The sequence below is a fragment of the Odocoileus virginianus genome, chromosome 33, assembly GCF_023699985.2.
Source record: "Odocoileus virginianus isolate 20LAN1187 ecotype Illinois chromosome 33, Ovbor_1.2, whole genome shotgun sequence".
Taxonomy (NCBI): domain Eukaryota; kingdom Metazoa; phylum Chordata; class Mammalia; order Artiodactyla; family Cervidae; genus Odocoileus; species Odocoileus virginianus.
In genome coordinates this window covers 8,181,016-8,200,500 of record NC_069706.1, presented here as the reverse complement: position 1 = coordinate 8,200,500, position 19,485 = coordinate 8,181,016, and the positions used below count along the sequence as shown (strand labels likewise).

The window sequence follows — 19,485 nt, the reverse complement described above, 5'->3', positions numbered from 1 at the left end:
GTGAGAACAAACAGAAAGCAATATACACACATTTCATAAAACTTAAAGAGAGCAATGTGAAGGCAATAATTATGATTAAACTCTTCAAAGAAAATCAGACATTTTGAGCATTTCTTTATGTTTCTCTGCAAGTGTTTTTTTTAAATTGAAGTACAGTTGATTTACAACAGTATATTAAAGTGTGCAATATAGCAATTCAATATTTTTATAGATTATACTCCACTTAAATTTATTAAAAAATAATGGCTACATTCCCCTGTGCTGTATAATATATGCTTGTTGTTGACATATTTTATACATAGTCATTTGTATTTCTTAATCCTATACTTCTATCTTTTATATCTTAGAGATCACATGTATATGCAATATAGTTGTACTCTTTATTTAACATTCTAGGCATCTTTTTTGATTTTCACTGTTTTTGAAGGATAACTCTTAAAGGCCTGAATGATAGTCTAAGCACCATGGTTTAGTGAATTGCTAGACAGTTAGTATAATTACTAGACATTTAGACCAGAGAATTTCCTCCTAAATGGCAACTGGATCAAATACACATAAAAGAGAGACAAAATGATGCTTTTTTTTTTTTCCATTGAAAATCCCACCTGCTTCTTTAGTTGCCTGCCAAAGTGGGGAAGTATTTAGTTTGCAAGGGGCCATTTAGAAGCGATTGAGTTGTTTTCTTTGCAAGAAACACTTTGTTCCCTAAGTGCATTGCTTGAGGTGACTTTCTGGAATAATCTTTGATGTTCTAAACAAAGAAATGACTAATGTATACTTCTGTACAAACGTGTACCAGGCTCATGCTGGGTGCTTCCTGGACAGCAACCCTTGCAGGCTACTATTTAGGAGAACTTACCTACATGTAGGAATTTTGCATATGTGAGCTCCTTTGATCTTCCCTAGAACCAGAGGGAGTATGCACTATTATTCTACCCATTTCGTGGACAGGATCACTGTGGCTCTTAAGTAACACAGCTAGTCAGTGAAGAAGTCATAACAGGAATGCAAGTCTTCCCACTGCAGCCTACTGTCAGCTTATCCCATGTCCTGTTCTAGGCTTGGGTGGATGTTGGGGGTGGGGATACAGAAAAGCAGGGTGCTGTGTGCTTAGTCACTCAGCCGTGTCTGACTCTTTGCAACCCCATGGACTGTAGCCCACCAGGCTCCTCAGTACATGGGATTCTCCAGACAAGAATACTGGAATGGGTTGCCATGCCCTCCTCCAGGGGATCGTCCCAATCCAGGGATTGAACCCAGGTCTCCGGCATTGCAGGCAGATTCTTTACCACCTGAGCCAGCAGGAAAGCCCAAAGCAGGATGGGAAGAACATTATAATAATGACCAAAAAGAGAGAGATTCAGGGACTGCGCCAAATTCTCCCTAGACCGGATCTCATTTCATCCTCCTACAACGATGCTACGTAGGGTGTTGTCATCGTTATCTTCCGCTGACCAGGGAGTGAATGCAGAGCTCAGTCCCTCCCTTTGAGGTTGCGCGGCTCTAAGTCACACGTGTCTGCCCCAAGCGCAGGGCCGTCCGCCCCGCGGCGCGGGCCCTGCTCCTCACCTCCTGTGGCTCTTCTCTTCCGTCCAGGGGAGATGGAGGAGCTGGAGACGCTGTGGCTCACGGGGATCTGCCACAACGAGAAGAACGAGGTGATGAGCAGCCAGCTGGACATCGACAACATGGCGGGCGTGTTCTACATGCTGGCGGCTGCCATGGCGCTCAGCCTCATCACCTTCATCTGGGAGCATCTCTTCTACTGGAAGCTGCGCTTCTGCTTCACGGGCGTCTGCTCCGACCGGCCGGGCCTGCTCTTCTCCATCAGCAGGGTCAGTATCCCCGACCGCTACTTCCCTCTGCAGCAGGCAGCTCCAGAAAAGCACTGGGGCTCCCCGCGTGCTTTGGGACCCCTGGGCAGGGGGTGGGGGGTCTGCACACCCTCGCCTCACTCACCAACCCTTCTCGGATGTGTTTAAAGGGCCCCAGGTTCTGTGCTCATGAGCCAGAAGGCTGTGCAAGCCAGAAATGGAAGGTGAACAAATAAGGCAGGCCAGGCCTGAGAAAAATGAAACAAATGGAATGAAAAATAGCAGCTGGACCTGGGTGTCAAGGGGAGAGAGCAATGGAGACTGTGCTAAAATATGACATCAAACCCAGAGGCTATGATCATTCTCTACTCTTGCTGAGGATGGTCTTGGTGGAAGGCAAGGCCAGTTTTCAGTTTTTATAGGGGAAAATGGCCATCTGGTTATACAGGGAAACTTTCAATTTTTATTTTGAATTTTTTTGGTTGTTCTGTGAGGCAGGCAGGATCTTAGTTCCCCAATCAGGTATCAAACCTGCACCCCCTGCCACGGAAGTGGGGAATCAACTACTGGACCACTAGGGACGTCCCTCAATTTTTAAAATGTTAGTAACTAATTCCATTGAAAAGCAGAAAAACACCAAAACACATGGGGTAAGCACGGCCAGTCTACGGCCTCCCTGACAAGCACCCGGATATGCTCTAGGACGTTATTAAAATTCCTGTGCGGGATGCTACAATGTTTGCATGCTTCCAAGAGGTCCCATTCTTGCAAAACAGAATCACCATGTAAAGCCATGTGTATACCCAGATAACAAGCCACAAGAATGTGTATGATGCAACAGAGCCCGAAATGAAATAGAGGCTTGAAGAACCACGAGAAAATGCATACGCTTCACACAGGAAACAAAATACACGTTCAGCCCGACACAGACAGCAGCACGGAGTGCACATGCCATGGTCAGGGCAGTCACGTGCAAGCCACGGAAATCTCCTTTCATGCTGCACAACATGGCACACGTGTGTGGCCATACACAGGTGCACATGGGGAGATGCGTTAATCACAATGACAGCCATGGAAGGTGCTTCTAGCTGTGGGACACATTTATTTCCCAGGCACCATCTAAGGACTTTATACTCTTCATCTCATTTAGCCTACAAACCACTTCTATGAGATCGGTACTGATATGGTTCTAGAGTTGGGGAAACTCACAGTTACAAGGTTAGAGGGATCACTCAACCCCTCTCAGCCCCTTGCTGGAGCCAGGATCTGACTCTAAGTGGTGTAGTAACAACCTGAGCCCACAGTCTTACACAAGCAACAGATCATATACAAGCGACATAAGAGATTTGGTACAAATCATACTATACACATATATATGCACACAACTGAATGATGCTTACAAGTTAATCACAAACTAGTCACTTACTTGGATCAAATAAAAGCACATATATACATACATATTGTTCACTGATCTTCCAACACAGTATATAGGCTTCCCTGGAGGCTCAGATGGTAAAGAACCTGCCTGCCATGTAGGAGACCCAGGTTCGATCCTTGGGTCGGGAAGATCCCCTGGAGAAGGAAATGGCAACCCACTCCAGTATTCTTGCCTGGAGAATTCTATGGACAGAGGAGCCTGGTGGGCTACCGTTCATGGGATTGCAGAGTCAGACACAACTGACGCTAACACTTTCACTTTACATACATACATATTGTTCACTGATCTTCAAACGCAGTATAATATTATCTATCTACCTGATAATCAGTGTCATCTACCTATCCACCCATTCACCCACCCATCCATCCATCCATCCGTTCATTTATCCATCTATCCATCCATCTATTTATCTATCTATTTCGCCCATTTACTTGCCTTTGGAATTTGTTTTACTCTGAAAGAATTTAACAAATTAAGGTTTGAAACATGGTGAAAAATATGTAGTTAGAAGCATCTTGTTTTAGATGCTAATGTTTATTGGGAAAACAAAATAATCATTTAAAGAGGAATTTGTGTGTTCTTGGGGTTTGGTGGTTTTAAGAGATCCAGAAGGTACACACAAGCTTAGTCAGGAGGATTTATTTTCTCCATTCAGTGGCAACTAAACTTGAGTTCTATGCAAATACATATTTCCTAATTAGCTTGATGGCATCTAAACACACAGATTGCTTAAAAATAACAACGTGCATGCATGTAGCTAGGTATTAAGCCAACTTTAAGCTAATTCTCTCCGCCAATTACTGAAGGCGTTCCATATCCAAGTGATTCTGGGATTGCCATGAGCAAATGCACACAATTGCCTTTACTTGTAAATCCTGCTTGTTTTTGAAAGAGCGCTCCTTCTGTCTGAGATACCATTAAGTAAGCCAAGTGAGGATTGTTATTCTGAGAAATGAACTAAACCCCTCACTCCTGTTCCAAGCCTCTTGAGGGACAGGCGTGAAGGGGGAACTGAGTGTAGCATTGCTGTGTTGTGTCCTTGACAAGCCAGGACCTGAACTTCCATATTCCCCTCCCTAGTGGAGAGAGGACCCCATGTCCCATGGGACACCAACCTGAGGTGCCTGCCCTTTTGCGGTGGTCAAGGGCAAAAACCAAAACTCAGAGAGTCATTTATTTTACATTAGAACCAAGCTTCTCCCATAGCTGTGACTTTTGTCCATTACGACTTACAAAAAAGGCATCCTCTCTTCTGTGGGATGCTTTTAACTTTTGTTTCCTCTCCAAAACGCTGTCCCTTTCATTATAAAAAAAATATTCACTGTCATCAGCAAAGAGAACCGCTTCGGTTGTCTCCTAAGATGTGAGGAATGGGAGACATAGCAAAGCCAGAGACCAAGGAGGTAGAAATCATGACATCTTTCCAGAGAGCTCAGAGGAGAGCTTGAGGCACCTTCTGGCTGGCCTGCAATGGGGACGGCAGAATAGAAGTCACATCCCATCTTTTCCGGGGTATCCCAGGTGGCGCAGTGGTAAAGAGTCCATCTGCCAATGCAGGAGGTTCAGGAGACGCAGGTTCAATCCCTAGGTCGGGAAGGTGCCCTGGGGGAGGAAATGGCAACTCACTGCAGTATTCTCGCCTGGAGAATTCCATGGGCAGAGGAACTTCATGGGGCTACAGTTCATGGGGTCGCAAAAGAATCAGACACGACTTAGCAAATAACAATCGTCTTGGGCCATTCCGGCTGCTCTAACAAATTACCACTTGCTGGGTGCTTCATCAGCAATAAAAATGTGACACTCACAGTTCTGGAAGCTGGAAATCTGAGATGAGGGTGTCAGCATGGTGGGGTGAGGGCCTCTTCTGAGTTGCAGATGTCCCCTTGTGCTGAAGAAATGAAAGTGCTCTGTGGGTCTCTTTTATATAGGAAGTGCTCCTGCCAAAAGCCCCACCTTGGACCACATGACCTAAGCACCCACCTACTACTAATACATCACCTTTGGGAGCTGGGATCTCAATACATGAATTAGAAGGCTAGGGGGACACAAATAAGCAGAGGATACTGGACACTTTAGGCATCAGGCCCAGGTGCCAAGGAACCTTGGAGGACAGTCGTGCTCAGGCCCCACTGAGAATGTTCTGAGAGGTCAGGGTCCTCTGGGAGCTGGAGGATGGACGGAGCCAGTTGTCTGGGACAGCGTGTTGAGTCTGCAGTGCTCCCTTCATCAGAACCCTTCGTGGGGCCGAGAGGGCATATCACGTACACAATCCATAAAAGGTAGCCAGAGTCTGTGAATAATAGAGAGGAGGAAAGGAGGACCTCTGCAGGGAAGAAAGAAACCCCAGCCCAGGGATTGGCCTTCCAAGGTAGGGTTTGGGCAGCATATGGGATCAGAAAGCCACGGTGGCTTTCCGGAGCTAATGTGCAGTAGTGAAGGCTAGTACCTGTTTCCTGCAGCTCTGACCACGGGGCCGCTGTGTGATAGGACAGAGGGGAGAGGTGACAGTGGGGATGATGGAGCAGCTCACCCACTCACATCCATGGAGCCCTGTCCATGTGAGGTGCTCTGCTTGCATTGGCAGATGTTGCCCTGACATCCGCCTTAGAGTGCATGATTCCCATTTTACAGATGTGCAACTTGAGGCTCAAAAAGATGTAGTGACTGAGCCAAGGTCACAGAGCTAATAATGGATGATGCTGGATCTCGTGTCCAGTGGGCTTCTGGCCTCTGACTCTTCCTACCCTTCTGTAATACATACTCCCTGCTCCCCATCAGCCCATCTGGAAGATGGGTCAACTCAGTTGGAGAACCCCCGCCAACCCAACCTGGGGTACAGGCCAGGTCCATCATGTTGACTCCTTCCCGAGGCTTTGCCAGGCAGATCTGCACCTGGGAACTGCCTTAGCTGTGTCATGTGAGCCCCAGGGGAAACCAGGGATGAGAAAAAGCAGTCGGCCGCCATCCTCCCAGCTCTTGAAACATAACTCAGCTCCCTGGCCGCTTCTGAGGGCCTCCTGCAAATACGAGACAACGAGCTCGTCTCAGCATGCGGGAGCACACCACTCTGATGGGGGAGGTTGGAGGCGAGTTCTCAAAAATCTCTAAAAGGAAGACAGAAGCTCATTAAAATAAAATTGCAAAGTTAGAAAAACATGTAAAAGCTAATGTTCTCACAGTGCTAACAACAGGAAGAAAAGGCTCTGATCTTGGCTGATTCAGACATGTAGGAGACACGCTGATCTTCACCCAATATAGCAGAGTCCCTCTAGGTTAGCAAATGAGACGATTACATCACTGAATTGGTCAGGGAAAGCTTAAGTTAGCATAAAAGATTCAAGAGCCCTGCTCTGTGTGAAATACACATTTGTACAGTTTGACATCCAGTAGCCTCAGAAGCAAAAAGGAGACGCTGCTTCCTGGCAGGGAACAGGGAAAGAGACCACTCAGGGCCTCGAGAAGGAGACGAGAGGAAAGACTGCAGGAAGGTGAGAAGGGCCGTCCCCTTGTCCCGGGCAGCCTTCATCATGAAGCCTGGGATGGAGAGGTCGGGGGAAGAGATGCTCAAACACACAACTGTAGGCTTTGCTGCTTACTCTTCCTTGACACAGTGGAGACTGTCTCTAGAAGACAAGAAAGATGCAGGAGGGCAAACAGTGGTGGCTGTCACAGTTACATGAGCATCCCTGTGGGTTCTGAGCATCCCCACCATGGGGATCAATGGGGCTGCTGTCATCAGAGTCTACACTTCTCACACATCCTTCCCACGAGTTTACCCCAGAGTCAGCGGCAGCTTCTGCATCCCTTTCACAACCCCCTTCTTGGGCCAGACCCCTGTCAGTCTCTGGAGAACCAGGTCAGACCCTGAAGCCTGGACCTGATTGTTCCCTTTAGGTTGCTATTGTTGTTCAGTTGCTAAGTCGTGTCTGACTCTTTGTGACCCTATGGATTCTAGCCCCCCAGACTCTTCTGTCCATGGGATTTCTCAGTCAAGAATCCTGGAGTGGGTTGCCATTTCCTACTCCAGGGGATCTTCCCAACCCAGGGATTAAACCTACATCTCCTGCATTGCAGGCAGATTCTTACTACTGCGCCACCTGGGAAGCCCAGTTGTATGAGGATTAGAGGATATATTTTTTCCTCAAATTCCATGTATGACTATTGGCAAACGTGTCAGATAATCTTGATAATCTAAGTAAATCAGATAATCAAACCAGAGAGACAAGGGAATCCTGATGCTCTGCCACTGGTCTCATACACTTAAGAAACGTTACCAGGATTCAGACTGCATCTCACTGTTTCACCGGGGCGCCTATTTCTCTGCTTTGCAGAGAGAGTTCAGGAGTGACATAGTTTCATATCCCCGATACCGCTGATGGTGTTTCTGTCCCTCCCCACAGGGCATCTACAGCTGCATTCATGGAGTGCACATTGAAGAGAAGAAGAAGTCTCCGGACTTCAACTTGACTGGATCCCAGAGCAACATGTTAAAACTCCTTCGATCTGCCAAAAACATCTCCAACTTGTCCAACATGAACTCCTCAAGGATGGATTCCCCCAAGAGAGCTGCGGACTTCATCCAGCGAGGCTCCCTCATCATGGACATGGTTTCAGATAAGGGCAATCTGGTCTACTCAGACAACCGGTCCTTCCAGGGGAAAGACAGCATCTTCGGGGACAACATGAATGAACTCCAGACCTTCGTGGCCAACAGGCACAAGGATAACCTCAACAACTATGTGTTCCAGGGCCAGCATCCTCTGACTCTCAACGAGTCCAACCCCAACACAGTGGAGGTGGCCGTCAGCACAGAGTCCAAAGGGAATTCCCGTCCTCGGCAGCTTTGGAAGAAATCAATGGAGTCACTCCGCCAAGACTCCCTGACCCAGAACCCCATCTCCCAGAGGGACGAGGGGCCCGTGGAGAACAGGACCCACTCCCTAAAGAGTCCTCGGTACCTTCCTGAAGAGGTGGCCCACTCGGACGTCTCCGAAACGTCGAGCCGGGCCTGCGTGCCACCGGGAGCCTGACAACAATAAGAACCACAAGGCCAAGGACAACTTCAAGAGGTCCGTGGCCTCCAAGTACCCCAAGGACTGCAGCGAGGCGGAGCGCTCCTACCTGAAAACCAAGGCAAGCTCCCCCAGGGACAAGATCTACACCATCGATGGCGAGAAGGAGCCCAGTTTCCACCTCGACCCACCCCCGTTTGCGGAAAGCATGGCCCTCCCCGAGAACGTGGACTTCCCCGACACCTACCAGGAGCGCGGGGAGAGCTTCCGCAAGGGGGACTCCACGCTGCCCCTCAACCGGAACGCCCTGCAGGAGGAGGACGTGCTCCCCAACAACGAGCCGTACAAACTCTACTCCAAGCACTTCAGCCTGAAAGACAAGAGCTCCCCGCACAGCGAGGGCAGCGACCGGTACCGCCAGAACTCCACGCACTGCCGGAGCTGCCTGTCCAACCTGCCCACCTACGCGGGCCACTTCACCATGCGGTCCCCCTTCAAGTGTGATGCCTGCCTGCGGATGGGGAACCTCTACGACATCGACGAGGACCAGATGCTTCAGGAGACGGGGAACCCCGCCGCCCAGGAGGAGGTCTACCAGCAGGACTGGGCCCCGAACAGCGCCCTCCAGCTCCAAAAGAACAAGCTGAGGATCAGCCGGCAGCACTCGTACGACAACATCCTCGACAAACCCAGGGAGGTGGACCTTAGCAGGCCCTCCCGGAGCATCAGCCTCAAGGACCGCGAACGGCTCCTGGAGGGAAACCTGTACGGGAGTCTCTTTAGCGTCCCCTCCAGCAAACTCGCGGGGAACAAGGGTTCCCTTTTCCCCCAGGGCCTGGAGGTCGGCAAGCGGAGCAAGTCCCTCTTGCCGGACCACACCTCCGAGAACCCTTTCCTCCACTCCTACGGGGATGACCAACGCTTAGTGATCGGGAGGTGCCCCTCGGACCCTTACAAACACTCGCTGCCGTCCCAGGCCGGGAACGATGGCTATCTCCGCTCGTCCTTGAGGTCGACGGCGTCATACTGTTCCAGGGACAGTAGAGGCCACAGCGACGTGTATATTTCAGAGCATGTTATGCCTTATGCTGCAAATAAGAATAATATGTACTCTGCCCCCAGGGTTTTAAATTCCTGCAGCAATAGACGTGTGTACAAGAAAATGCCTAGTATCGAATCTGATGTTTAAAACCTTCCATTAATGTTTTATCTATAGGGAAACATGCCTAATGGCCAGCGTTCCAGACGGGTAAATGGTGGATGCCCCAATAGTGCCCCGACCAGAGGACGAGGATTTAGGAAGGTATTTTTCAGTTGATTCTTTTGCACATGGCTCCAAGCCGTAGTCTTCCACTCAAGGAATCTTGTGAGGTGTGTGCTGAGCACGCGAGAGCCCAGATAGGTGAGTCCTTAACCAAAAACCAATCCACACCAGGGCGAGTCTCCTGGACGTGCCCGCCAGATATGTCGCAATAACGACACATCGGATGCCAGTGGTCATGTGACGAGTTCCTATATTCCAAATCCCATTAAGACCAGCCCACCCTGTAATTCCCTCATCAGAAATGCCTCACGGTTTCTCTGATACAGAATAAGCAATATGGTATGCATGTAAACCTGACACAAAATAAAACAAGAATGCATCCGCACTGTAGCGAGACGGAGTGTGCCAGAGATTAGGAAGTTCGGCTTTCTAAGTGGTTCAGCTTTATTGTTCTTCCTCCCATGATGGCCCCGGCCCAACCCCAGAACTCCCGGCTCCCCCAAAGGATAGCAAACCCGAGTGTTTGTGGTTCACTCTGCTAGCTTCCTCATAGTCCATTTCCAAGACACATGGAGTGGCAGGCCCAGGAGGGCCCTCACGCAGAGAGCGACTAGAGTCTCTTTGGATGTCCGTTTGTGTATTTCACAGACACGCTCTCACCCTTGGCTTCGGTGGTCTTGCTCAGAGCTGCCAGACTCACACACGTGTGTCTTCGATACCGTAAGTGTGGATCTTCCATCTATGACGCAGCGGCCCTTGTAGTTGATCCCGGAGACTCCTGTGTACGTAAGTTTGCGTTTCCCCCTCTTCTGGTGATGACTCAGGGTTGTATAGTATCTGTTACTCTCCCCCTCCCTCCAGGAACCATCACTCGTTCAGTCCCCCTAGTCGCCGTGGCGTTTAATTCAGTGTGCGTTGCTGTTCCCAGCATGGTGAATGTGGGGGCACGTGCCGGCGGCCATGCGTGTGCCGTGATCTCTAAGAAATAAAATGCCATCTGTCTTGCTAAAGGCCAGTGTGGCCACAGGACGATCTTCCTCAACCCGTCCTGAAATTCGGCAGGACACGTGTCCCTGCTCCAACCTCCTTAAATCAACAGCCTTCAAAACAGGAGAGACACTCAAGTATCTACCCTGAGCATCCTCCCAATTGTGGATAATCTTTAGTGGGATGGATGATTCTTCTCTTCTGAAACAGTTGCTCTGCTGAAGGCCAGCTGCCTACCAGCACCAACAGAACTCGCAGAATTCCTCGAGGCATTTGTCATTTCCGAGTCACTTCCATCATCCCCTTCTCACTCGCCTCAAACCTGTGCAAAAATGATAGGAAATGATACTCACTTTTGTCCACTGTGGGGCAAGGCTGGGGAATCTTGACACATAAGCAGCTCTCAGCACAGCATCTTATGCATTCAGCGTGCCCCTGCTATGGACGGGCAAGTTGTTACTTTACAACACTTCACCAGAACAGAATTTTCCAGTTTAAAAATTAAACATGATAAAAACCACAGACAATACTCATTACATATTTTATACAGTTCAAATCTAATAATTAGCGTGTTTTAAATACATGAATATACCTGAGATGTTTGGGCTAAGTAGCCACTTGACTTGCACAGTCCCTGGATCTGTGTTGGTGTCCTGTTACAGAAGCCCTAGGCTAATGCAAACAAGCTGGACCATTCTCCGGGCTCCTCCTGCATTTTGCCCTGGGCTCTTGGAGGAGGGGGCAGAATGACGGCTTGAAAAGTTAACCCAGGTCTTAGAGCCCTGCCCTGTTGTGTCTTGTAGGCAGTGATTTCCTGTGAGTGGGCAGGTGCCGGAAATAATTCTCTTTGAGCTTGAGGATTCATTGAACGGCTCCATCTTTGAGATAGGGCACCTGATCTACCACATTCCTATAATGATGAGCAGTGGTTGATGAGAAGTTCCAGGGTCAGTGGGAGAGCGGCAGAGGGAGCCAGTGAGAGTCTTTGAGATGGACAGGCAGAAGGGGCTGACAAGGTACCGAGGATGAACGCACTTGAATGTTGCATTTTATTTCTTGGGTGTTGCACCTTTGCTTCTCCAACGGTGGAGGAGCCTCGATTAAAGAGCCCGGAATAGCCCCCCAATCGCTACTCTCATGCACGCCTCTGATCGTATCATCTTTTACCATGTCCCGCCTTTGCCCTTCCAGTGCTTTTCAGACCTGTACACCCCCAGCCAGGATCACCTCCATCTCCTCACAAGAGTGCCATGTCTTAACACAAAATGAATTGAAGTCTCCCAGAAGAGAGCCCATGGTACATCACCAATCTAAAGAGGCTATCTGTCTTTCTCTAGTGTCCTCAAAACCAAGGAGCTGCCAAAGGTGGCAGAGATCTCCAGGGAGAGTGAGAACTACACTTGGAATGACCCCATAGATCAAAAAGCCTTCTTCTAATAACAACATTAGTTCTGCTGTTAACCCCATACCTCTCTGGGTATAGAAACTAAATATATGGCTTTGGGAAGAATCAACAGCAATGCAGCCAAAAAAAAAAAGAAAAAAAGTATACCCTTCCTCTAATAGTGAAAGGGTTTTTTAAAAAAGAAATAGCTAGAGTTGGATGCTATGTAATAAGTACATCATTTCCTTCCTCCACAGATTCACTGACACCTAATAGTGATGATCCCAAACATAAGACAACCAACCATTGATTGATGGTCATTTTCTGATGGAAAGATAGTGATGTTGAGCTATTAGAAGGCCATCCAAGTCTTTCAGTTCTTTGGGGAAAGAGTAGCAGGAGTCTAATGTCCAGAGGTAAATCACACCTACAGAACAGGAGGTGATAAGAATTACAGGGGATGCCCTGAACCATGGGTCCATTACAGAAGATTCCTCAGACACATCTCAACTCTGAGTCCTTAGATTTGTTGATGCTGAGGATCCAGGATCTCTGACCACAAAGGTGTGCCTGAGTTTCATCTGACTCAAAGTCGGAACTGGTGTCCGTCATGATGCTACATTAATTCTTAATGGTTTTCATCACTTGAGAAGGACCCAGATAGGTTATAGTGCACATGTGTGACCAACTTAAAGTGTTCTGTGAAAGAGGAGAGTCTTCTGGGATGCAGGGTCTACTCTGGGCAACCTTTGGGTTTCTGGAAAATTGTTTCCATTATCCTTACATCTGCGGGTTCCTAGGCCATCCCAGGTTTTAGTGCTCTGAAGGGCGAGATGTCAATGGGTCTGCTTTTCTGCCAGTGAGGCTTCCATGAGAGGTGTGGGATTACAGTCATCCTACTCATTACGCTTGTGTCCTTTGCAAATTGCATTGCATTCTTTGAGCCAGCACTGTCTCATGGACTGTACCTGGTTTCTCTTCCCTGTTTCATTAAGGTGCCTAAGAAGTGTTTATACTTAGGTTTTCCCACAAAAGCGTTAAAATTCATCCTTTGCAGCAAACTCAGTCAAATCAATTCACACTTATTTTCAGGGGAGGAAAAAAATAAAATTACACCTTGTTTACAAATGAAATAGTTTCACTTAAATGGGACTCCAGCCAAGGCAGTTAATTAGTCAAAAGATTCACGGCAGCCGTGCATTCATACATTGTTTATTCTATTTGGTATGTCTACCACTGATGTGTATTTAATATTCTGCATCTTTCTCAGGAAATGACAAATGCCCTGAATTCTTTGCAAATGGAATTGCTAATGAAAAATAAAAGAAAAAGTTGGTGTTAATTAAATGGTGATTAAAAAATTATCTCCTTTAAATCTAAAAAAGTCCAGCCTTAATAATCAGTTGTCATATAAATCAATACCTTGCACTGAAATCCTTTGCAGGGTTTAAGACCTAAATAAATACTAAGTTGAGAAACCTAAATATCTTTCAGAAGAGCTGAATATATCCGCTAACTTTATGCAAACCCTGTACTGTTTCTTTGTGTAGAGCTATTGTTTATGAATTCTTCAAAGGGGAACATGCTTCTGAAATGGAGCCTGTTTGTATTAAGCGCAGCTAGAACAGACATAATTGGACTTCAAGGGGAAAACCACCATCAACAAAAAAAACTCCCCAAACTTAATAGGTGAAAGCTAAACTCAGTGGTTGGTATTTAATATGAGTCAAGGCAATTTGCATTCCAAAAGCAGTGTTTATTTTCCCTTGAGACAAAATAAGACCTTTCCAGATACCCCATCTTCTCTTGGTAAACAGTGTCCTAATTGTTTAATGAAAGGTTACCTGGAGTTTTGACTTGAAAAGTCCTCTCAGTATGCAGTTGCCCTTTCACATTCAACCCCTTTACATTGTTCTCTGTTCCTATCTAATTGTATCAGATGAGGTCAGCTTGGCCCTTGATGGAGATCGGAGATGTCCAAATGCACTTATCCTGTGAATATCAATGCTCGGGTACACATGTATATAATATGCTTGTTTTCTACAATTTACACGTACATGTATTATCCAAATAAAATTGTATATAATGTAAAGTTTATGTTAAAATTTAAATGATGATAAGGATATTAACACATGGAAAACCCATTCTGGTTATAGATGGGATGATATTTCTGTAAAGAGGGCACTATTTTTTTCTTTTAAATAATCTCAGTTCTAGGGAGGATAACAGAACCCAAGTGGCATTTGTGTGTTGGAGTTCTTGGCCCCTTATATAAAAAAAATATCTGGGGTTAGGGGCGCGGGATGTAGTCTGCTCACTGTTACTCTAGAAGACAGTGCTGATACAGACATGCCCTTGATTTCTGCAGACCCGCTGAAGGGCGCGTTTCCTGTTTAAACGCCTTCTCTTCTTTGCCCACCCACACTCCATGCCCGTAAATACTCAGTATAGTATCAGCTAACAGTGTCTGCCCACAAGGGTCTTAAAAAAACAGAACTTATAGAACTACACCAAGATTTGGGGCAAGGAGAAAGGCGATGGGAAAATGAAGAGAAGATGAAGTTGCAAAGAGGCAGTAGCCATCTGTTCAAGGCTGTCAGGTTGACAGTGTCAGAGTCAGGTCTAGAACCCGAGACTTCCGAGTCCTAGCTTGGTTCCTTTTTCCAGGCTATCTCATCCCTAGGTTTCTCTCAAGAGTGTTTCCCTGAACACCTCTAGGATCAGTGCTGGAAAACCTCACAGAACTGACCTTGCTGTCTTTGCCTCTTGCCTTATACAGATCCGTGCACCCTTCTTTGAATTTAGTTTTCCTTTAAGCTCCCCCAAAACCCCTTGTCTCGGAGTCCTGGAGAAGAGAAACCTCTTTCCAGGGACTTATTCCCTGTGGAAAGAGTGGATAACGGGATATGGTTTAAAATCTCAAACCGAAGATGAAAACTGGCAGGGATCATTGAGGTTATATTGTTACATTTCTCGTTAGCCAAGGATGAACAAAGGACCTTGATTAGCTGATGGAAGCTGACTAAGTATCCACTCTCCTTTTAGGGCCAGTTTGGGATGGAGGAGAGGCGGAGGGACTAGAAAGTACAATCTCTTCCCATAAGCACCCTCTAGAACTTCAGTGCCCTAGGACGAAAGACAAGCGAGAACACAGACTAAATGAAAAAACTGGAAAAGATGAAGTTTTCATCAGGAGATAAAAATGTATGTGATTTCATGATCAAACAAAACAGGTAATCCCTCCCCTAGACTTACTTCCAAGTAACTTTAGAGAATATATTTGTTCTTGGAGATACCCGTCCACGATGGTACTCAGGACACCTAGGAGCATTGATCAGGTGAGCAGACTCGCCCTTCCCTGATTTTGCACAGGCAGGCTTGGATCTGGGTCCTCTCAGCTCTCCAGTCCTTGCCGCATCATGCCTCCTTCCATCTCTGCTTTATGACATGTGCTTTAAGAAAAGGTTGGGGGCGGGGGGAATCCTTAAAGGATTGGGAAATAGACCATGATGTATGAAGACTATTTCCTGAAAGCTTTTGTGTTTGGTTTGGTTTTTGACTTGTGAAGAGTACTTTGGATAGTTCAGGGTAAAAAATGTATCAGGGAGGAAAGTAGAGAGAATTCCTGTGGAGTCCCAAGTGCCTCTGTGTTGTGGCTAGCCAAAAAGAATGCATCAGGTGCCTGGAAAGAAAAGGGGACGATGAGACAGCAAAAGGAATTAAGGTGTATTTCAGAAAGATGGTGGGGTGGAGAAGGGGCTTATTTTTTTCTCTGTCCATCCTATTCTGTGTATTTCTGAAACATCGGGGTCTCCATTCATCCCAAGAACGTGCCTTGGTTCAGCACCTGATTTTGGAAATATCAAAATGTATCTATATTGCGTGTAGACTGTATTCTGGGTACATCCTAGAATGCGATCCTCAAAATAGCCTGGGGATGTAAGTAGGAGTGCTCTCCTTTTACAGATAAGAAAACTGATTCAGGTTGGTTTCCATCTCATTCAGCCACAAAAATCTGCTAATAAAGGTGTATTATGATCTCCTCCGGGGGAGGGGGTCAGAATAGATGTCTGGAAAAGCGATGTGTTGTTTTGAGGTCCCCGGGGCTCTCTCTTGAGTTTCTGCCTCTGTGGTGAGGAAGGTGATGCGTGTCTGTTTTGGGGTGTGTTGAGAACCCCCAGGATCCCGCCTCTGTTCGTCGGCCCCTCCTGAGACTTGAACGCTGTCTGTGTCTCTCACCTGTATGCTTGCACTCAGCACTTACTTTTTTGGTTCCTGGGGAGTTATTTTCTCTACTTAGCATGTGCCTAATATTAAATATCCCTTTCCTAATATCTCTTCTTTTTCTTAGTAGACATCAGGGATAATTCCATTAACATATGCAAATAATATGCTCTCACACGTGTGCGGGCACACATGCCCACACACACACACACACACACACACACACACACTCACACACACACTGCCTTGTGGCCCCACTAAAGCCTCCCTACACATGGCGGCCCATTTTCAGAAAGAGGAGACTGCTTGCAAGTGACTGTCCTTCTGTTGATTGGCTTTGCCAAGCAGACAGAACAGAGTTTGGAGGTGTGACAGGGAATGGGAAATAGAGTTTGTGCATAAGTGACCAGGAGCTTTGGTAATCAGTATGGCTGAGGGCCAATTATTAAGATTTTTTTCCCCTGGTCACTGACTTTAAGATAACTGTTGAACCATTGCAATGCTTGTTTGGTTTGTCTCATTAAAGAATGTAGCATTGGAATATTCCCAGCTGACTTTCTAGGAGCCCGAAATGATGTAGGGCATAATGCATTGTGTAGGCCATGACCCATGAAGCCTTTCTTAAACCCCCTCTCCCATGTTCTAAGCCATACCCCTCTCTCCTGGCATTTATATTGACTGCGAGATGGGGCACAGTAGAACCATTTTATAGAAAAGGAAGCTGAGTGAGGTTTGAAGGAATGTTTGTCTGGGGGATTCTGTGACTTGATCCCTCTAGAGGGTCAATTAACCTAAGGTTAAATGACCTTAACCTTAAGCTTGTCCTAGTCCCTGAGAAATTCTCTAGCCCTTTACACATTTCAAGCTGGCAGTAAGTCTCTGAGGACAGAAAGGTTATTGTTACTTAATAGCTATTTGAGATCCTGTTGTTGCGTCTACAAATGCATGACAACATTCTCCCAGGGATGCTGAGCTTTGCATAAACTAGAACACTCCAAAGAACAGTTTGGCCAGTGGTATCTCTTCACTGGGGCTGTATTTCAAAGCACACAACTCTCTAGGGAGCAGGAACCAAATTGTTGAAAATGGAGTCATTTCTCAGATTAACTTCCTCCAATAAGGTGTCAGCAGTATGTGGAAACAAACAAGACAAAACCGAAATCATCCCTCATAAACCCCTCTTATATACCACATTCGTGAAGCAATGAGTTTGCATCCTGGCAATTCTGAGAACATTCCTCATTAGCCATAGCCCTTGGTCATAACCTCCTCCAGTTAATTCTCTCTCACACCTTTGGGAAGGATTTAAGTTGAGCCTTCAAAAGGATATTAATATAACACGTAGCCAATACCACAGCTGCCTTTGAAATTAATAAGGTTAATTGTTCTCCAGCAAACATAAGTTTGTCTTTGGCATTTTAAATGCTCTCATTGATCTGACATTTTGCTGTTTCAAGCTTTTAAAAGGGCTCAAATCAAAGACTATTGATAGCTGAGCAAATAGTGAAGGTCCAGAAATATAAAAAACATTGTTGGCTTTTCCATGAAGAACAATCATAAGCTTTTGAATTCAATTGAGGTTTCTACATTAGCCATCTAAGATTTATTGAATTATTTCTGTTCTCAGTTCAGCTAATTCAAATAAATGAACTATATTGACTTTTTAAACCTATTTTATTTTTTTAGAAAATATTTAGTTTATTAGGTTTGTAGACACAGTTCTGGGGCCATGACCCATTAAGTAAATGTTCCTGGGCAGAAATTTATTAATAAGATTCAGATGACTATTTGGGGTCATATTCAGTTGATCATCTTTGAAAATCTTGATGGATTTGGGAAGATGAATATAGCACTCCTGACATTTATGTTTCTTAAATTTTTTCCCTGAGAAAGAATGTCAATTGTTTATTTTTTTCAAATAAGAGATAAGGTTAGAATAATATTTTCATAGAAAATTCAGTAAACTACTCAAAAAACTAATTACATGGCTAGATATGGCTCAGATGCCTTCCAAGCCTGGGGGTCCCCAAAGATTTCTTTTATCAGTTGTTTTTAACTCTGAATCTTAATTTTATTCATTCCCTTGCTAAAACAAATTTAAAAGCATACACTTCCCAAATTATTTAGTCGGGATAAGTCAATGTAGTTTATCACAATAGAATGTCTGTGTGTATTTTTACGTATAGTCTATATATTTCAGGCTAGATATTCAGAAAGAATTAGGTGAGTTAACCGGTGGCTTGAATAAGAAGAAGATCATAAGCATCATAAATAATGGCCTTCTCAGACAGAAAAAGAGGGTAAACTATCCATCTTTCACTTGTGTTCTAAGACTCACTTAACAATACACAAGCTGGTCATTACCCACAAGAAAGAAACTGAATTAAGTGGCTTGAAAGGTCCGTGTCTGAGTTCACTTTTAACGCAACATGGATAGGATTACACGTCTGTATGCAGAGGGTTTCCATTCACAGCTACATTCAAACACAGTTGAAAACCCACATCAGAACTGGCTCAATCTCTGGTTTGGTGGAGCCCTAAGCAAGCTGCGCGCTCTGCTCAGTGGTTTTCATTCAGGAATAAGATGTTCACTTACCAACCGCAACCGTTTATATCTGTCATGTTTTAATCCACTGCATGAGGAAGTGCTAATAACTGTATTAAATATTTCCAAGCATAGCTACAAAATTACACGTTTGCTTAACACCTTTCTATGATAGAGGAAGTATATACTATGGTTGTCTCCTTGTAGTATGTCTTTTATTTTTGTTCAACGTGTTATCAACTGTTTTAAAGGAATGGGGTTTGAAATGTGTGTGCAAACTGGTATGTACATAACTCCCGAGGCAACAAAAGTGCCCAGTCATATGGTGTAAAAATGTAAATACAGGAAAATTTCATTTTTCTAATAAAGATAATTTCTGCCAATTGATATGAAAATGAGAAACGGAGTTGTGGTCTTTGTTGTTGTTGCTGCTGTGGTTGTGGGCATCGGGAACGTTTCAAATGGGCTTTGTATTTCTAGAAATGGGAAATCATTTGACTTGCCCCTCTGCACATTAGATGAGTAGTGAGGGGAGCCTGGAACTGGGAAGAACCCAGGACCTGGCTCAGGATTTTAGCAGCGAGCTTGGCCACTGTCCTTCACCTGGATCTCATCTTCCAGTGCAGTTTCCACACTCACCGTCTTGACTCTGATAGCATTGAACTTTACCAAGGCCTGTGATGTATGACTCTGGGTGGGGTGGGGGGGGAACCATGGTTAAAGCCCTTCTCTCCTTTTCGTATCCCAGGCAACAGCTGACTGCAAAGAACCACCCTTCTCCATATGCCTTCCATATGACGCATGGATGCCTGCTTGT

General features: G+C 45.8%; 1 protein-coding gene across 1 annotated transcript in view; it reads left to right on the top strand.

Moving 5' to 3' along the window:
- The window catches only part of GRIN2A (glutamate ionotropic receptor NMDA type subunit 2A), a 430,039-nt gene extending 410,965 nt beyond the window's left edge, over positions 1-19,074 (top strand). The window contains 3 exon segments of the mRNA XM_070460672.1: positions 1,597-1,835; positions 7,653-8,261; positions 8,263-19,074. Coding sequence (XP_070316773.1) covers positions 1,597-1,835; positions 7,653-8,261; positions 8,263-9,453 — 2,039 coding nt within the window. The 3' untranslated portion in view covers positions 9,454-19,074.
- The last annotated feature ends 411 nt before the right edge of the window (positions 19,075-19,485 follow it).